This window comes from Etheostoma spectabile, chromosome 14, assembly GCF_008692095.1.
Source record: "Etheostoma spectabile isolate EspeVRDwgs_2016 chromosome 14, UIUC_Espe_1.0, whole genome shotgun sequence".
In the NCBI taxonomy this organism is placed as follows: Eukaryota; Metazoa; Chordata; class Actinopteri; order Perciformes; family Percidae; genus Etheostoma; species Etheostoma spectabile.
Window position 1 is genome coordinate 17406483 of NC_045746.1, and position 16752 is coordinate 17423234.

Consider the following 16752-nt stretch of genomic DNA (forward strand, 5'->3'; position numbering starts at 1 on the left):
GGGGGGGGGGCTCATTCCTCGATCCCTTAGGGGGATTTCAAAGCCAAACGGATTCTTGACTGCACTTTGTTGAACCCACCTCCCCTTTCTGACATAAAAACATGTCAAAGCCACTCTGTGACCAAAATAAATTACAAACAATTACGGTTTCCAAGTGAAATATTTAAGTGTCTGGCTTTGTAAATGTTCCAAAAGTTGTGATCCTGAGCATGAACATATACCCAAACTCTAGAGAACTCTCCTTATCTATAATCTTCATCCACACTCTGTATATATATCTGAGCCATGCCTGTCCTGTCTTAACTGTTCCACAGGAGGGTATTATAACCTCCCACACTTCATTTCCTCGCTCATTTCCCTTTGCTGCTGCAGAACATGGGGTCACTGCCCTGCTAATGCCTCACTGTGTTCAGTAATGATTGTAGGATGATGTTATTGTCTGTGTGCCCAGTCTTATTTCCACCTGTCTTTTTTCTGCTCCACTAGCTCTCAATCAACTCATTTATTTAAATTAAGCAAGGAGGCTTCTTCTCAAGGTAAATTTACTCTTAAGATGCATCACCTTGTTTTTAAGAGGCTCCAGTCAAGTCATTACATTTTGCCAGCTGTCCAGACATCGAGGTTAAGACTTTAAAACGTTTGACAGTATTTTAGAAGTCTAGGTTTCAACCGCATTACAATGACTATATTTTAGTATTAAGCAGGGTGTAATTATACACATTGAAATACAATCACAATAAACAAACTATATTAATGTAACTTAACTTGAAACATTAACATCTTTTGAGCTACAACTTATGATAAAACCATGCTTGCTGAGTGTTGTCATTTTGGAACCTGTTTTCTCATTCTTATTTTTTGCTTGCTGACGCGTGGTCATCATGGAAAAAAAGTGCAAATATTAAAAAGTGCACCTAGGAAATATCAATAAACAAATATCCAAACTCTTAAATACAGCTCCTCCACCACCAATTCTTGCTCTCAAGGCGTCCCACAGGGTTCAATGTTTAGTCCTCTCCAGTTTATTGTCATACATTCTCCTTTCTGTCTTCCACTAACTCCTGCCTCCCCATGGATAACTCCATTCTCTCCCACACATTTTTTAACTTTGGAGTTATTTTCAACAGTAGCCTTGCTTTCAAACACCATGCAAATCCAATTACTTAAACAGCAGTTTTCCACTTCAAACATCACCCATCCCTCTCTGTTTAGAAAGAGAGAGTACAAACTTTAATCCATAATTTCATACATTTAGACTACTGCAGTTTCATTTTTTCATTTCCTGAACAACCCTGTGCCTTAAGTGTGTTTTAGTTACAGTATCTAGGATCTTTTTTAGCGGTTGTACAAAGTGTCTTTGGGTGTATAACACTTTAAAATGTTAGTTTGTTTACTACAATATTTTGCCTTTCCTGTTGGTCTTAAGTTCCAAGCTGTATAACCAAACACTGCCCGCCTCCCTTTTCTCTACTTTCTCTCTGTCTTACTAATCTCACTTGTCGTCCTCCTCCGTTTGGCGCTTCTTACTGACAGTAGATGCTGTGTCTGTGAATTCTCTCAGCCAGAAGAAAGACATCATGAGTGACCGGTTCAACTGCAAAAACTGTAACGAGTCCCTGTGCGGACGCAAATACATCCAGGTGGAGGACAACCCTCACTGCATCCCCTGTTACGACCGCCTGTACGCCAACACCTGCCAGGAATGTAAAGAAATCATCGGCCATAATGCCAAGGTAAGCCATACCTATACAGAGGTTAAAAGTATCTAAGTCCATTTACTCGATCTTAAAGTATTTGTACTTTTTTGCTTCTATTTTATACTCAACTCTTTTTTTCTGTCTACTACTTTAATTTGAAAACCTTTGGTTACCGTACAGATTAAGACTTTATGTGCAAAAGATGAGAAGCTTTTATAAATTAGAGTTGCAACTAACAATTTTCTTTCTTGTGTATAAATTTGATATTCTTTTCATTGATTAATCAATTAATCATTTGGTTTATTAAACCTCTACAATAGTGAAAAAATGCCTATTAAAGAGTAGTACAAAGTACAAATTAACTACACCAGATACAACATGAAATGCTGCTTTCTGGACAGGTAGAGTATTTTACATTGTAGTATTGTTAATTTTACTCAATGATCTGAGTACTTCTTCCACCACTGAAATTGTACATGTCTGACTGCATTATGATCAATTTCTGCTTGAACAAACCAGCTGGTGTTCCTGAAAACAATTTCTCTCCTTCCCAAGAACACCAAACTCTCTGTAATCCCCTTTAAGTTTCATAAAGCCTTTGTTCGGGAAAATTAAAAACATAAACACCGACAGACGCCATGAGGCCTTCAGTGTCTTGTGAATTATGGACTCCGTGTGAGGGACTGACAGTAAATTACGCTCCCTCTGCTTTGGCCATCCCTCCCCTGCAAAATACATGACAACATTCATCCTTTATGTTTCACCGTCCCTCTGCTTTAGTTTTTTCACTTACTGTGAAACTCCACGCATCAAAAATAAGTTTTTCACCCACTGTTCAATGGGGCCATTTATCACAGAGCTCGCCTGAACTGCAGATGAACTGGAACCCAAGCAGCTGTACAGAGCTACAGTGGTTATTATGAAGTGGTAGATTTTTTTAAAGAAAATAATGATGAAGAAAAGGAAATGTACTAAAACTTCTCCCTTCTGTTAACTCCTCTTGTGTTTGGAGGACAGCGGGGTGTCTTGGATAGAAGGAAACTTTAGGGGTTTAGACTCCCATGTCGGCAAACATCCAAATACAAGGAACTGTAGAGGATGAGTCCTGTGGTCGACTCTGACCTCTGACCTCCAAGCAGATGGGGGGCAGCAAATAGAGAATCTCCCTGGGAGGAACAATAACAATTCAAGTGTTTTTATTAACTTAAAGTTTACGGTAAATATTGAAAGTTCCCATATCATTGACTGTTAAATGACAAAGCTGGTGTTCTTTATCAACAAATCCTTTAAGAAGACCAAGAATGCATTGTAATATCAACATCTGACTTCCCTGCTCTGTCTGTGCCGCTTACCCCCAAATTCCACCGGGTGCGTAACGGCTACGGATCGGCTCTGCTGTGTGTCGGCTCCGCCGTACGTCAACACCCACCAGGTCCGGATTTGTTGCGGAACGGCTGCGGCCGTGACTGACAACTGAAGTCACGGGGATCAACGAGATCTCGCAAATTCATGTAGAATAGAGCCACAAATCCAACAACAGTTTGTTTCCATCCAGAGGAGTAGAGAGGAAACAACTTTGTGCTGTGTTTTCATGGTGTAGTGCAGGGAAATATGATCCGCCGTCAGCACGGCCTATTTTATTTTGAAAATTAACCGGATGTTTTATTTTGTTTCTTTGCTCAACTTCCAGTCCTGCACCCGGGTTAGTTCCTACTGAAGACATATACCTTTAGAAATAAGTCACCATGAACTATACTAAGGGATACCCTCGAACACCTGGGCAATGTAGCTTTTGGGGGGGGTTATTTTTAGGTGCAGATTAATACACATACTACAGTGTCCATTTGCTAACATTAGCCATTACAACTAATACAGGAATGGAAAAACTTCTGTATGTATTCGATTGAGCAAGGATGTGTTTTACCACTAATTTATTAAACTTTTTTTATGCTTTTTATCTATAACCTTTGACATTTTATATTTTTTATTATGAGGCCATTTTGAGCCTGTCTGGTTTTACTGGTTGCTCAGTGCTCAGTTTGACTCTCTTCTTCCTCTAGGAGCTCTTCTATGAGAACAGACATTACCACGCGCACTGTTTCCGCTGTTTCCACTGCGACCGCTCTCTGGCAGACGAACCTTTCACCAGCCAGGAGGATGTCCTGGTGTGCAGCGACTGCTACTGCAGCGAGTATTCCTCCAAGTGTGTGTCCTGCGACAAGATAGTCATGCCAGGTAGTGATAACAAAGACTGGTTGCATCACTTATATTCCTCCAACACCAAGTTCACAAACCTACTTAGATCCTTGAGTAATAGCTTAAAAAGTTAGAAAATTCACACACAGTCTTGTCAGGGAAAAAGAGGCTAATGGGTTTTTGTTATCCAGGGTGTGACAGCTTAGATGTGACAGCATGATTGTTTCATGCTCTGCTGAAAATATCTCCCAGCTGGGTTTTTCAGCTTCGCTGTGACGACACAAATGCGGCATTGGTGTCGGATGACTGAAAATTACCCGGGCCTGTGGGTAGTGTGGGATATCATAACTCACCAGTTCTTTCTGAACTCAGCAGTAATTTTCTTCAAATTCTGCTCAGCCTGGAATGCCTTTAAAAACTGCTGCCCTCTCCCCTATTTTCTGAAAAGTGCAGCCAAGTTCAAGTTCCAAACACCGTCATGCCTTCGGGCTGCAGTTTAGGTCCCAAAAGTCATAAAACAAGGCCAGTGATTAAAGTTACTCAGAGGCATGACTGGCTCCTGATTTTTATAAACATCTGCAGTGAAGCATGTGTTTCTTATGGGAGTGGACAAACAGACCATATGAAATGGTTAAAACTGTAAAATAAATAAAAAGCAGAGTTAAGATGCCAGCTAAATCATTGCTTTGTTACCGTTTGCCAGATTGTTTTGATGCAAGATAAGCTGAAGTAATTATACAGTGCAGGGGAGCTATGTAAGAACAGGTTTAGCTGTCACAATGAATCATCTCTTTTTGTCTTCACTGTGTAGACGCTATCAGATTTCATTCCAGCTCAAAGTCTCAAACATTCACAAACATCTCAATTTCAATTCTCATCTGCTCCTTTTCTTTTACCCCTGACAGGATCAAGGCTGTTGGAGTACGGCGGCTCCACGTGGCACGAGGACTGTTTTATGTGTCACAGCTGCGAGAAGCCAATCGGTGCAGAGGCCTTCATCCCAGACAACAACAACTACTACTGTGTGCCGTGCTACGAGGGCAGGGTTGCTCCTCAGTGCAGCCACTGCAAAAAGGTGAACCAGGATCTTGATCAATCTGTCGAGAACTTTTATAATACATTATTTAAGATAAGATACAGTGGTGCTCGTAAATTTATGAACCCATGCTAAAGTTGACTAAAAGGCCACTTATTTCGTGGATCCAGGATACTAGGCATCCTGGTAAAGTTCCCTTGGCCTTTGGAATTAAAATAGCCCCACGTCATTACACACCCTTCACCATACCCAGTGACTGACATGGTTTTATTTAAGTTAAATAAAGCAAACACAGATAAATGTGATCATCAGATGACAGACACAATGATTAAGTGTCATAAATTAGATATAAATATAATTTTCTTTTTAAACCTGAATTGTTTGTGAGCTCTTTTACAATATGACAAATGTACCATAATACATCAGGGTAAAGGTTTTATACTAACCAATATAAAAGTAATATTTATACAAATGAAGCATGTTGTTTTAAACATCCAGGTGTCCGATTGTAGGATAAACACTGGGTAAAATATATGAACAACTGAGTGGTGCGCATGAGCTGTTATTAGAATACAACTGACAGAGACATCACAGCAATAACAACATTGTAGCATAATGCTGCCAGGTATCACAAACAGAAGTTTTTTTTTAAATTGTCACATTTTACTGATAGAGTTTGTGTTTGTGTCGTGCAGGCTTTGACTAAAGGCGGGGTGACCTACAAGGACGAGGTGTGGCACAAAGAGTGTTTTCTCTGCACGGGCTGCAAAGCTCCGCTGGCTGGCCAACCCTTCACCTCGCAGGGGGAAAGTCCGTACTGCGTCAAGTGTTTCAGCAGCCTGTATGCCAAAAAGTGTGCCGGCTGCAACACGGCCATCACAGGTCAGTGGAGAGTACAGGACCACCGAGTTGTTGTTGTCTGTTGGTTAACACAACAAGTTCAGTTCTGTCTGGGGTTGTCTCCCATGTTCTCCTTGTGATTCCTGTCTGTCCTGACTATTGATAACATGTCAAAAAACAATTATCTTCAACAAACAGGTATAGGCAGTGAGGTGAGTCAGGATTTAAATCTTGGCTCTGATGCTTTTTCTGTTGTAAAAATGTTTGCATAGATCTTCTTTTTATGTTGTTTAGTTTCTTCCTATTGTCCAAAGAAATTACTTCACAATAAAAGCCACACAGTGTTGTGTTGTGCCCGCTGTTAGAGCGAACTAGCAGGACTTTTTACAGTTTTTATAGGCCTTTATTGACAGGACAGCTGAAGAGAGGAAAGGGGAGAGAGAGGGGGAATGACATGCAGTAAAGGGCTGCTGGTCGGAGTCAAACCCCGGGCCACTGTGTCGAGGAGTAAACCTCTATATATGGGTGCCCACTCTACCAACTGACCTATCTGGGTACCCAACTTTATACAGTTTTGATAATTGGTTAGGCAAGTGAACAGTGATTATCCACTAATTAATAAAGCTACTATATTCTTGTGTGTATGTTCAGATGAAGTTGTGTTTCTGTCCACCTGATGAATGTTAGTCCATTATTAACTCTCTTTTAACTCTGTATTTGGTCTCCACCAACTTCTGAGGGAAATGTTTGTCTCTTTAGCTGCTAAATGCCCCACTATGTTCACCAGCTCGTCGTTAGCTGTGTCTGTCTGCGGTTTGGAGCTGAGTACGTAGTGTACAGTGGGGTTTTAGAGCTTCTCACTGAAAATAGCTGCCTGCTGCCGCGGAAAACGACAATTTGAGAGCAATGAGAGTGAACCAGAGCTATAAAGTTTCAGGCCGGACCGTTAAACAATGAAACTCACTTTAAACCTCTAAAAATGTTTTAAGGACACTGTGTGTAGACAAGCATCCTGAAAACAAACCACAGAACTGAACCAGATTTCACCAGGATTGTCTAATACTATTATAGTAAATAAAACATAAAAACTCTTTGCATTGTGGCTTTAAGTGACCACAAGAGGAGCAAGAACATTTAAAACAAGACAATACAGGTTCAACAGGTCCAATATCTTTATCTCACCTCTAGTATTTACAAAGAAAGTCTACAGGCCAGAGTTAAAATGAGAACGTTAATTAGATGTTTTTAACCACAACTATGAACTGGAATACCAGCAGTTTGACAGAACTGGCAGTGCTTTCTTAATGTTTCTGCCAACTGCTGATGCTATCTTGAATTTATTTATGTTGTTTCCGCAATGCTGCTCAGGCTGTTATTAAATGTTCCACCACTAGTAAAACATTCCTTCATAAGTTGCTCATGTGTTGTATTTGTGTCTCTCAGGGTTTGGAGATGGGAAGTACGTTTCTTTCGAGGACCGGCAGTGGCACCAGCCGTGCTTTAAGTGTTCACGTTGCTCCGTGTCGCTGGTCGGCTCCGGGTTCTTCCCCGACCGCGACAAGATTCTGTGTACAGACTGCAACAACGACGACTGACCGCCACTGACCACCCCTGCAGTAAATATCAAACGCTGCCGACACTAGCAGATACTTCTAAACCTCAGCCTTTCACATGAACACTGCAATATTACTAATTCACTCACAGTGTAAAGCTGATAGCTCAATATATACACTCAAAACTCTTGTCAACCTTTAGCACATTGACATTTTTTGTATGAATTAAAAAGTGTCCTATTTGTTTTTCTTTATTGTATGTATTGCACATCAAAGACTAAAACCTAAATGTAAACCTTGTTAAACACTTTTTTTCATGACTGCCAGACGGAACCAAAATTTTAATGTTATGACCAACGCTTTTTTTTTCCACTACTTGTTCTATGTAAATTGTTTGTATTGTGTGAATTTTCTTTTCTTTTCAGCTTAAAAAAAAACTTTACTGCCGTACAAGCATTAATACTAATAAATGTCATATAACAGAAGGGAGGTGTATGTATTATTTAATCAACGACCTACGGTATTTGTCTTTATGAACGTTCACATGCACAATACATCTCCTAATGCAGAGTAGGTGTCAGTTAGCCTACAGCATTGGGTCCCTGCTGCACACAGCTGTGCCTATTTTCTATTTACAATACACTCAGAAAGTGAAAGAAATTGTGCAAAACTAGTCTAAAATGATGTCTCAAAGGTTGCTCTTTGTACACAAGAGTGCTTATAGTCTCATTGAGAACCAATTATCAAGCCACACAAAAATCATAATTTCTCTTGTGAGGTGTATCAAGGAGCTGAAACTAAATATTTGTTTTGTTGATACTTTGAAAACATTGTCTCATCTTAAACTGTCTAAAAAGAAAGATAACTAAAAATCTGGGAGAAGACTCCTTTAAAAAACCCTAACCCCGTTTTCCCAAAGATGGTTTTCTGTGGGTTGTCCCATGCAGACTTTCTCTTAGTATTACTTGCAAAATAAATATTTACAGTTCAGAACCTCTACTGAACTGCTCTGACTGTGTTTATCCCGAGGCTCTGCCAGGCTGGTGTCTGTTTTGGGAGGAGGGAACAGCTGACAAGATGATGTAGTTTAGGACAGGCTGGTTGAAAAGTTCCATTAAAGTGATTTTGACCTATGTTACTTTTGTTTCTATGGTCTTAATGCTAACTAAAATACCTTTTACATGCACTCTCTGGCCTTTAAAGTGTCCAGAGATATTTTCTTACAACAAATAAAGATGCATTCTTTCGTGAAGCAGCACAAATGTTTTAATATGAAAAATATATTTAGTCTTAAAGTTAATTTTTTGACCTTGAAATTTAAAGTCCAGTTAAGTCAAGAAAGTTCCTCAACTCCGGAAAAAGCTATTTAGTGGACTTTTGGTTATCCGCTATGAATTTAAATAAAAATATACATATAGATTCAAGATTCTGGATTTCTTTATTGTCATACCACAGTACACTGTAGTACGAAATTAAGTGCAAAGTTCACAGCTTAAAAAGAATACAGAACAGAAACCATTAAAAACACCGTGAAAAATTAATTATTTATATGAATTAAAATAAATAAATGCTTATATGGGTTTGCAGCGCATGTAGAGTGATAAATATGAATATAAATATATATTCATATTTATCGGATTAATAGGATTATTATAGGATTTGGCCCGTTTAGTTAGGCCTGACAGGCGCTAATGTGAAAATATGGCCGCCTCTTCTCACTCCAGGCGCCTGGTGAGGGAGTACCACTCCCTCATAAACTGAGAAATGTAGCTGTCAAGAAGGGACATACGTTCCTGTTACTTCCTGCTTTTGATCATCATTTATGACTCAGTGTAAAAGTGTTGACTCGCTGCAACAAACATGCTCTTTGTATCCCGTTAAAATCCTGATACCAGATTAACTCCAGATGAAAAATAAAAGTGCCATGTGGTGCTGTTATTTGTTTGAGCTTTTCCCATGACTCTTCCTGAAATATGTTTGACCTTGTTTGCGAGGATCTAGGCGAACATGTCTTGTTTGGTCCCAGGAGGAGGACGCGAAGGAGGAAGGATTGGGTTGAAGCTCCTCAGTGAATAGAAAAGATTTCACGTCAACCCGCTCGGTGGCTGGGGACTCAAACTCAGCTGGATCCTGCTGGCGGAGGCTGTTAAAGTAATTAGACATTACTCTGACTGACTGACCACAGAAGAAGGAAAGGACTGCTACGCCTCGCTTGAGACCCAGCAGCTTCAACTGCATTTCTTCTGCATATTTCTTAAAGCCTTTAGATGATTGTATGTATCAACAGGAATTCCCTGAATATCCTGTTGTGACTTTTGAATGCTGATGGCCAGTTAAACTTATAGTCTACCAGTCATCTAACCCTTGTGGTTCTAGTCAGGTTAATTCTATTTTATGTCCCTGGTTCCATTTTTCTTTCTGCCACTATATCAATGTAAAGAGGAAGTGTATTTTATTTGTGTTGCTCACAACATTCAAAACTAAAAAGCATCTATTTTAGAAATTGTGTCTTACTTTGTTTGGTCCACTGACCCGACTGTCAACAGTTTACATGGGTCCTATTTCTTTGGTTGAACATAGCTCCAATGAAAACTGTTTACAGGGAAGTCCGTGGTTTATCATCTAAATTTTTTTTTTACTTGTTTTTTTTCTTCCTTTAGCCGCACAAAGAAAACTTGCAATTTGGATAAAGTCCTCAATGGTATACATCATTTTATGTTTCAAGAATCTTTGAGTTTAGAAGATATAAAAAACAGCTCAAGTGTTTTAATCCCACTGTGACTGCCCTTTATTGTTGAAGCTGTAACAACACCACCATATATGATAAACAACACAAGCAGATTAGACAGTTCCAGTAAAGGTCAGCAGGGAGGAAATGTTGCTTGCAATGATTCACTTTCTGGCTTTCTGTTGAAGGTAGCATAATTTAAAGCTGTTGTTATTTCACACAACACACACAAAAATCATTCATCACGGAGCTTCCCAGGAGACACCCACGATCTAAGTTGAGTTGTGTGTTAGCCGGGCTGTGAATCTGATGTAACGCCCATCACATTTATTTCTGGTTACCTACGGCATTGGTTGCATTGCTTTGTTTGTTTTGTTTTGTTGTTTGTTTGCTGGCAGAAGGTCCATTTGGAGTTGGTTATTTCAGCCACTAGGTGGCGATGTCACGCGACAAGTAGTTGCGCGGTGCCTCTTGGTCGCTCTTTTTTTCTTTAGGGCGATGATAAGAGAAGCAACTCGGTGGAGAATGCCGGAGTACATTGTGTGAAATAAATCAAATAAATTGGTAAATAATGCAATAACTGGTGAAGTACCCATGTATGTAAAGTTATATCTGAGTCTATCTTGGCACTGGATGGTATGATGTACATAAGATGGACGGGTGTGTGTGGAGCGGCCAGTGTTTCCATGTGTTAGCAAGGTATTATTAGCATGAACAAAGCCTCGCCTATGCCATTGCATGCTGTGGTTATTGGTAAAATATTTACTGTATTTGTATTTTTAATTGTATTTAGACATCAGAGTAACAAGTGTGTGAAGTTGTGCGCTCCCTGGTGAATTACGTTTTTGGAGTCTGAATTATGTGGAATGTTTCTACCTGTAGCTAGCTACATTTAAGAATCAGCCTGAATTTATTCAGATATTATATGAAGGTATATTTATTTGTTTTTGTTATTTTGTTTTCTATATCATTGTCCTAGCTAAACCTGTATGTTTTGGATGATTTTGTTGTTTTTGTTCTTTTGTTTGGCCTTAATTCTTTCAAATTGCAACAAATGATTCTTGTTACCAATATAAACAAACACAAAAGAAGTTGTTGTGTCCTGTGGCAGTCTCAGTACAGCAGGCTACATGTATCTACAGTATGTCAAGAATGAAGATGAATTTAAACTCAAAAGTATATTAAAGGCCATACAGCTGTATGACCTTTAATGTAGCTGAGTCATTTCAGTTTAACTGCAGGAATCCTGTTTGCCGTCCAACAGCTCAATTAAAGTTTTGCCTTGGTCAGTTATTTCCCGTTAATTTCCTGAAGTGACAGGAAATGAAACAAAGATTTCTTGTTTAAGTGGTGAAACACACATTGTACGTTCATGCCTCATTACTCACACACCCCAAGGTTAAACGTGTGGAATGTATTCTGGTGTGAGTGTGTGAGTTTTCAGGCAGATTACATTACGTAGTTTGGCGACGTTGAATGTGACTTGTGAGTGAGTCACTGGCTGATATGTAACCCTGGTCTCATGTGTTGGATGTCTGAAGGAGACATGGGAGGAGACGAGGAAATAATACCGCTTCAAGAAAAATGTGCTGCGTGTCTCCAAACCTCATCATCTATAAAGTACAGGAACGTCTGTCTATCAGTGTGTGTGTGTGTGTGTTATGCGCATATCTCTCGAACCGTTAGTCCGATGGATTTCAAACTTGACAGGTGTCTTGCTACGGGCACGAGTAAGTGCAGTGTCAAGTGTGACGTTGTTTGGATAAGAAATGCCAAATTTATCGTTAACTATAGGTAAAAGAAGCGTAAAGGCTTTTGCCGCTCTAGCCGCTCCCCGTCTCACCCCGAGGACCAGAGACAGAGAGCAGCGGAGCTTTGGTCGCTGAAACGTGACATAGCCTACGCCTCCGACCCACAAAAAAGTAGCACTACTTTGGCCTGTCTTTGACTCTGAATAAACAAAGAAAATTCCCAAATTAAAGGACGTTTCAGAATCCCACACGTGCGAAAGCACAACCGGCTACAGACAACGCTTCACAACGGCGGGGTTGTTGCAGCCTTTGACGTAACTAACACAACGTTATTCCTTCACAGGGCAATGAGAGAAAATCTCAGAGTAGAACCGGGCAGACAGCAGTTTTCATCACACTCAACCTAGGTCGGGTTGGTCTAGGCTAGCCTACTGCTAATTTACATCACTACCATTACCATCGCCATACCCCCGTGATCCAAATCCGCAAAAAGGGGAAATCCGCAGATGTGCTGCAGCGCTCATAACGGATGCTAATTCTGATTAAGCTACTCCACGTTTTCATTGTGATGTTTTGTGATTACATTCCCTTGTCAGTAATAAATTAGGCTAGTGGGTACGCATACAGTGGAGTAAGTGGTTTGGGGTCCTTCTGTAAGTAATTCAGAAAAAAATCAGAAAATTGTATATATTAATTTCTAAAATATATGAACATATTTATTTATAGATTTATTATTTTCATATGTATTTTACCTAGTTTGTTCCCTCAAGCCTGTTAACATAATTTAATTGCTCGGCATCCAGTGGATGAATTAGAGCTCCATCCAATCAGATTTCCCCTCTGTGCTGTCTCCGGGTGACAAATCTACTCTGAGGCCGTCAGAATTTCAAGTGAACCCCTCTGTTTCGTCAAAAGGGGAAAGGTTGTTGATTGTCATATTCTTTAGCCAATCAAATTTCGAGTTTTCCCTGTTGGGCGTATTGTTTCACAGGCCAGAGCGTTCTCCTGGCCAATTTATTAGGGCCAGTTAGTATGGTGGCCGAGAAGCAAAACCAGCTAGCATCACACAACTTTAGCAGTATTGTTAGTTGAAGTTGGTTTCGAGTTTTAAATGTAAAGATAATGAAAGAAATGTGGATGTACTTTTTCTTCAAATGATAAGCAGCTTTTGGTAATCTTTTGGTTTGATGGATTTGTCTGCATTTTAGTAAAACAATTTTACTAGTTTTACTAGTTTTACTAGTTTGCTTGCTTTAGATAGTTACCGCTGTGTTAGAGGCAGTGGCCCTTGTGTGTGCGCGTGGTGGCACGTGTGTTGTTGAGCCCCAGCAGCTTGGCTGGAATTTGTGGGGAAGCCAGTTGATCGCTGATGTGTTTTTGATTGCTTTGGGCTCGTCGTATGAGTAAATGTGAACGGATGTTGTGGGTTTGTTTTTGTTTCTTTTGTAATTACATTAATCTTGACTATATACGATGCAGCATCCTGCCAAACTCCGTAAAAGGATTGCAGTCACCGTGTGTTCATGTCTCTGCAATAGTGTATTAAAACTCCTTAGGTGTTTGGATTCACCAAATTCATTGGATTTATCCTCCGGGGATCACGAATTTCTATACAAAAACAAAAAAGCTGCAATAGGCTACATACAATATATGTTGCAGTATGGCTAAGAAACCATCATAACGCTACATGTAAAACACAGTAAGTTGTGTCATTCATACCAGATGAAATGTGACTCTGTCCCAGGGATGGACCCTTCCCAATCAGCCTCTCCATCACATGTGCATGTCCTCCCTTCCTCCAAAGGGAGCTTTTAAATGCATGTTCCTAATCCAGAGATCCAAAAAGGAAGGATAGAGCAATGGCTCACTAAAACAGCCTTATCAGAATAGTTTCACATTATGGGAAATATGCTCTTTCCTGTCTTAATGCTAACCTGCTGATTCTAGCTTTATATGCGATTGACAGATATAAGAATGGTATTGATCTTTTTAACTAGTGGCATGAAGCAAAGAAGAATTTCCCAAAATGCCTGAAGATATTGCTAAAAGTAAATAACAAATGAATATTTGACTTTAGATGGATATCTTTACCATTTCCCTTCCATTGGTATGATTGGGAGTATTTAATGTGAAGTTCCATCAGTTTTTATTACAATGGAATAAATAGATCAAAAGTCTCAAACAGGGTCATATACATTTTGTTTTGTTCTCATTTGGTTAGCTTATACTTCTCAAAATCTTGCTTTTACCCAAAAAATGATATGAACCTCACAAACAGTAGTCCTAATTTTAATCATTTGTCTGTTTTTAATGTTTCATACATTTGTCTTTTAGTTCCTTTTTTTGAGAGGAACATTGTTTAACATCTTTTTGCTATGGGTAACATTTTGCAATTAATATTGCATTGTTGATGTTCAATGATAATGTAACACACTGCTTATATTCCATTTTTGTGTAATATTGTCTGAAGTGTGTTGTCCACATACATTTAATATTAAAACTCATTGTGTAGGATTTGTATAAACAATCTTGACTGCAGCTAAATGCCCAATCTAAACAAGTGGATAAATATGAATATGTAAAGTATCAACTCTGTGTGTGCATGTCATTATTAACAATATCGTCAAGCATGTGTTTTGGCGCTGCCTGGTGATGAATTGGGATACTGCTAACCTCATGTAGATTAAAAACATGTTAAAAGCTGCAATTTTCACAAAATAACGTTGACCAAATAGTATAAAAGAAAACACTTTAAGTGCTTCAATCATCTACTTGTTAAGAACATTTTATATATATTTTCAAGTTTACCACTGACGAAACCCAGGAAACCCTGTAAATAACACGGTGCTGTCAGCAGCTTGTACTCTGAGGCGCCTGTTTATTTTAGTAACTATTTTCATAAAACAAAATGTCAGAAAAGAATTTGCTGGCTATTCTGTATATTAGTTAGGTAAACACTTATATTTGGAATCTTAAACTATTTCATAATATAACTTTATGGAGGTGTGGGAACATCCAACAATTGCACAAAGTTTCACATGCAACATCTGCCAGTGGTTAACACAAGAAACAGCAAGATTCAGGCTGATTATTGCAGCCAGCATCTATCATCTGCTTTACAACATCCAATAATCCTAACTGCTGTGATGAGTGATCCAAAGCACTTTTAAGAAATAACCAAAACATATTCACGTATTTTATTTTATCCAAAACTGTGTAAACCATGTAATAAAAGAATCCGGGTTATTCAGGGGTTATACAATTATGTGACACTAAGAGAAAAAAAAAACAGCTTTCTTACAATGGGAAATTAACTACATAATAAATACAATTTTTTTTTAACACTTTACAAAATGGTGTGTTACTGGAGGTGGGCCTCATCAGGCCTAAAGTAACATGCAACACCATATTTCTACATACTTGTTAGGTCAAAACCTTACCCATGACCAAAGGTGGGGGGGGGGGATGTTTCAAGCAATACATACAGTACAGGCTGAAAATATGACAACCAAGAGAAAAAAAAAGGCATACAAAGTTCATAAAGTCCCAAAAAAATCGTATGTTTCTCTACAGGTATCCTCCGCATGTGTGTCCAGGTGTTCCAGCGGTCTTTGTTAAGTTGAATAGTCCTGCAGGAGGACCAAAGACAAAGAATAAGAACAATTAAAGGTAAAGACAGCAACCACAAGCTGCAACAATAACTAGATTTATCCATTGCTAGAAAATCAAAATCAGCATCTATTTTAATTATTAAACAATCTTTGGAGTCATTTGTTTAGCAAAAGTTACTCAAGATTTGTGTGAGGATGCTTCAATGCTTTTATTTGTAATACATGATAATACATATCTTTGGGTTTTGGACTGTGGGAAATTTTGACCTTTTCTATTATTTCCTGCCATTTTGTAGACAAAGATTAATCGAGAAAATAAGTAAATATGTTATAACTAAATATATTTAGTCACTAATGTAAGTAATTGTTACTTTCAGCCCAAATCACAGTTTTATTAAACGAAATAAAAAGAACTCAACTTACAGCTCTGGGTTTCTTGTTAACCTTCATGTCAAATCTGCAACAAAAACAACATTAGATATCAATAAGATCACAAAACTGGTTTTGATGGGAATTATGGTAAGGAGCAGTACCACTACTGTATCATGAAGCCCACAACAAGCACACTAAACGACCATGTGTTGGTTCTTGTTTGTGCACAATTCCAAAGCCAGGTCAACATCTGACAACTCCAGCAATGTTTTATTTAATTGCTGGAGTTGGGGAAACACACTTGAAATCAAAATCGTGGATCAGAAAGATATGAAAATACCCCAGTAACAAGCAAGCAAATCTAATCAGACATCAGCGTGCTGGATGCTGATATGCATTCAAATGATAAAGTGTTGGACATGCAGTATGACTGAATAACTAGCAGGCTTGAACTCAAAGGCTAGGTCAACAGAAGCAGACAGAAAACAAGGGAAACGGTGGAAGAATTGAGGATGGGGTTTACAGCAGGCATGACGTAAATACCACAGGAGCAGGAAGTAAAATTCAGACTTACTCAAAGTCATAATCAAACATGGCAGAAGGACTGGGGGGGCAGCATTAGGGGAAGGAAGAGAGCAGCAACTGTTAGTTTACCAACCTGAGTCTAAAGCCCTACGTCTACATAATACTGCAGTCCGGACTTTACAGAGCGAGAGAACCACTCAGTCACAGTATGTTAGGTGGAGCACCTGCTGTGTTACTATGTGGTTAGAACAGTGAAACCTCGATCAGGAAAAACATGTTGACATTAAATAGGTGGTAAACACAAACAACCACATTAATTATTGCAAGTGTAAACAATTCTACTCAATAAAACCAGTCAGAACTGTTTGTTTAGATGCTCTTAAGTCGGTGTGTCAGATCCAACCAAATATGAAAGGTTCCCAAAAAGATTTATTTAAAAAAAA

The 16752-nt window shown here is 39.0% G+C and overlaps 2 protein-coding genes across 7 annotated transcripts in view; one reads left to right on the forward strand and one right to left on the reverse strand.

Moving 5' to 3' along the window:
- Positions 1 to 7416, forward strand: part of LOC116701585 (four and a half LIM domains protein 3) — a 16798-nt gene extending 9382 nt beyond the window's left edge. For 3 of the 5 annotated variants that reach the window (XM_032535325.1, XM_032535329.1, XM_032535328.1), the window contains exons 2-6: positions 1562 to 1733; positions 3758 to 3932; positions 4799 to 4968; positions 5625 to 5811; positions 7213 to 7416. In XM_032535325.1, the coding sequence (XP_032391216.1) occupies positions 1578 to 1733; positions 3758 to 3932; positions 4799 to 4968; positions 5625 to 5811; positions 7213 to 7364 (840 nt within the window). In that variant the 5' untranslated portion in view covers positions 1562 to 1577 and the 3' untranslated portion in view covers positions 7365 to 7416. Of the gene's footprint in view, positions 1 to 1533; positions 1734 to 3757; positions 3933 to 4798; positions 4969 to 5624; positions 5812 to 7212 lie in introns of all 5 variants that reach the window. The other 2 variants (XM_032535326.1, XM_032535327.1) reach the window with 1 other exon arrangement.
- Positions 7417 to 14982: 7566 nt separating this feature from the next.
- The window catches only part of meaf6 (MYST/Esa1-associated factor 6), a 4932-nt gene continuing 3162 nt past the window's right edge, over positions 14983 to 16752 (reverse strand). The window contains exons 6-8 of one of the 2 annotated variants that reach the window (XM_032535344.1): positions 16359 to 16388; positions 15836 to 15869; positions 14983 to 15430 (exon numbers count right to left, since the gene is read on the reverse strand). In XM_032535344.1, the coding sequence (XP_032391235.1) occupies positions 15416 to 15430; positions 15836 to 15869; positions 16359 to 16388 (79 nt within the window). In that variant the 3' untranslated portion in view covers positions 14983 to 15415. The remainder of the gene's footprint in view (positions 15431 to 15835; positions 15870 to 16358; positions 16389 to 16752) is intronic. The other variant, XM_032535345.1, reaches the window with a different exon arrangement.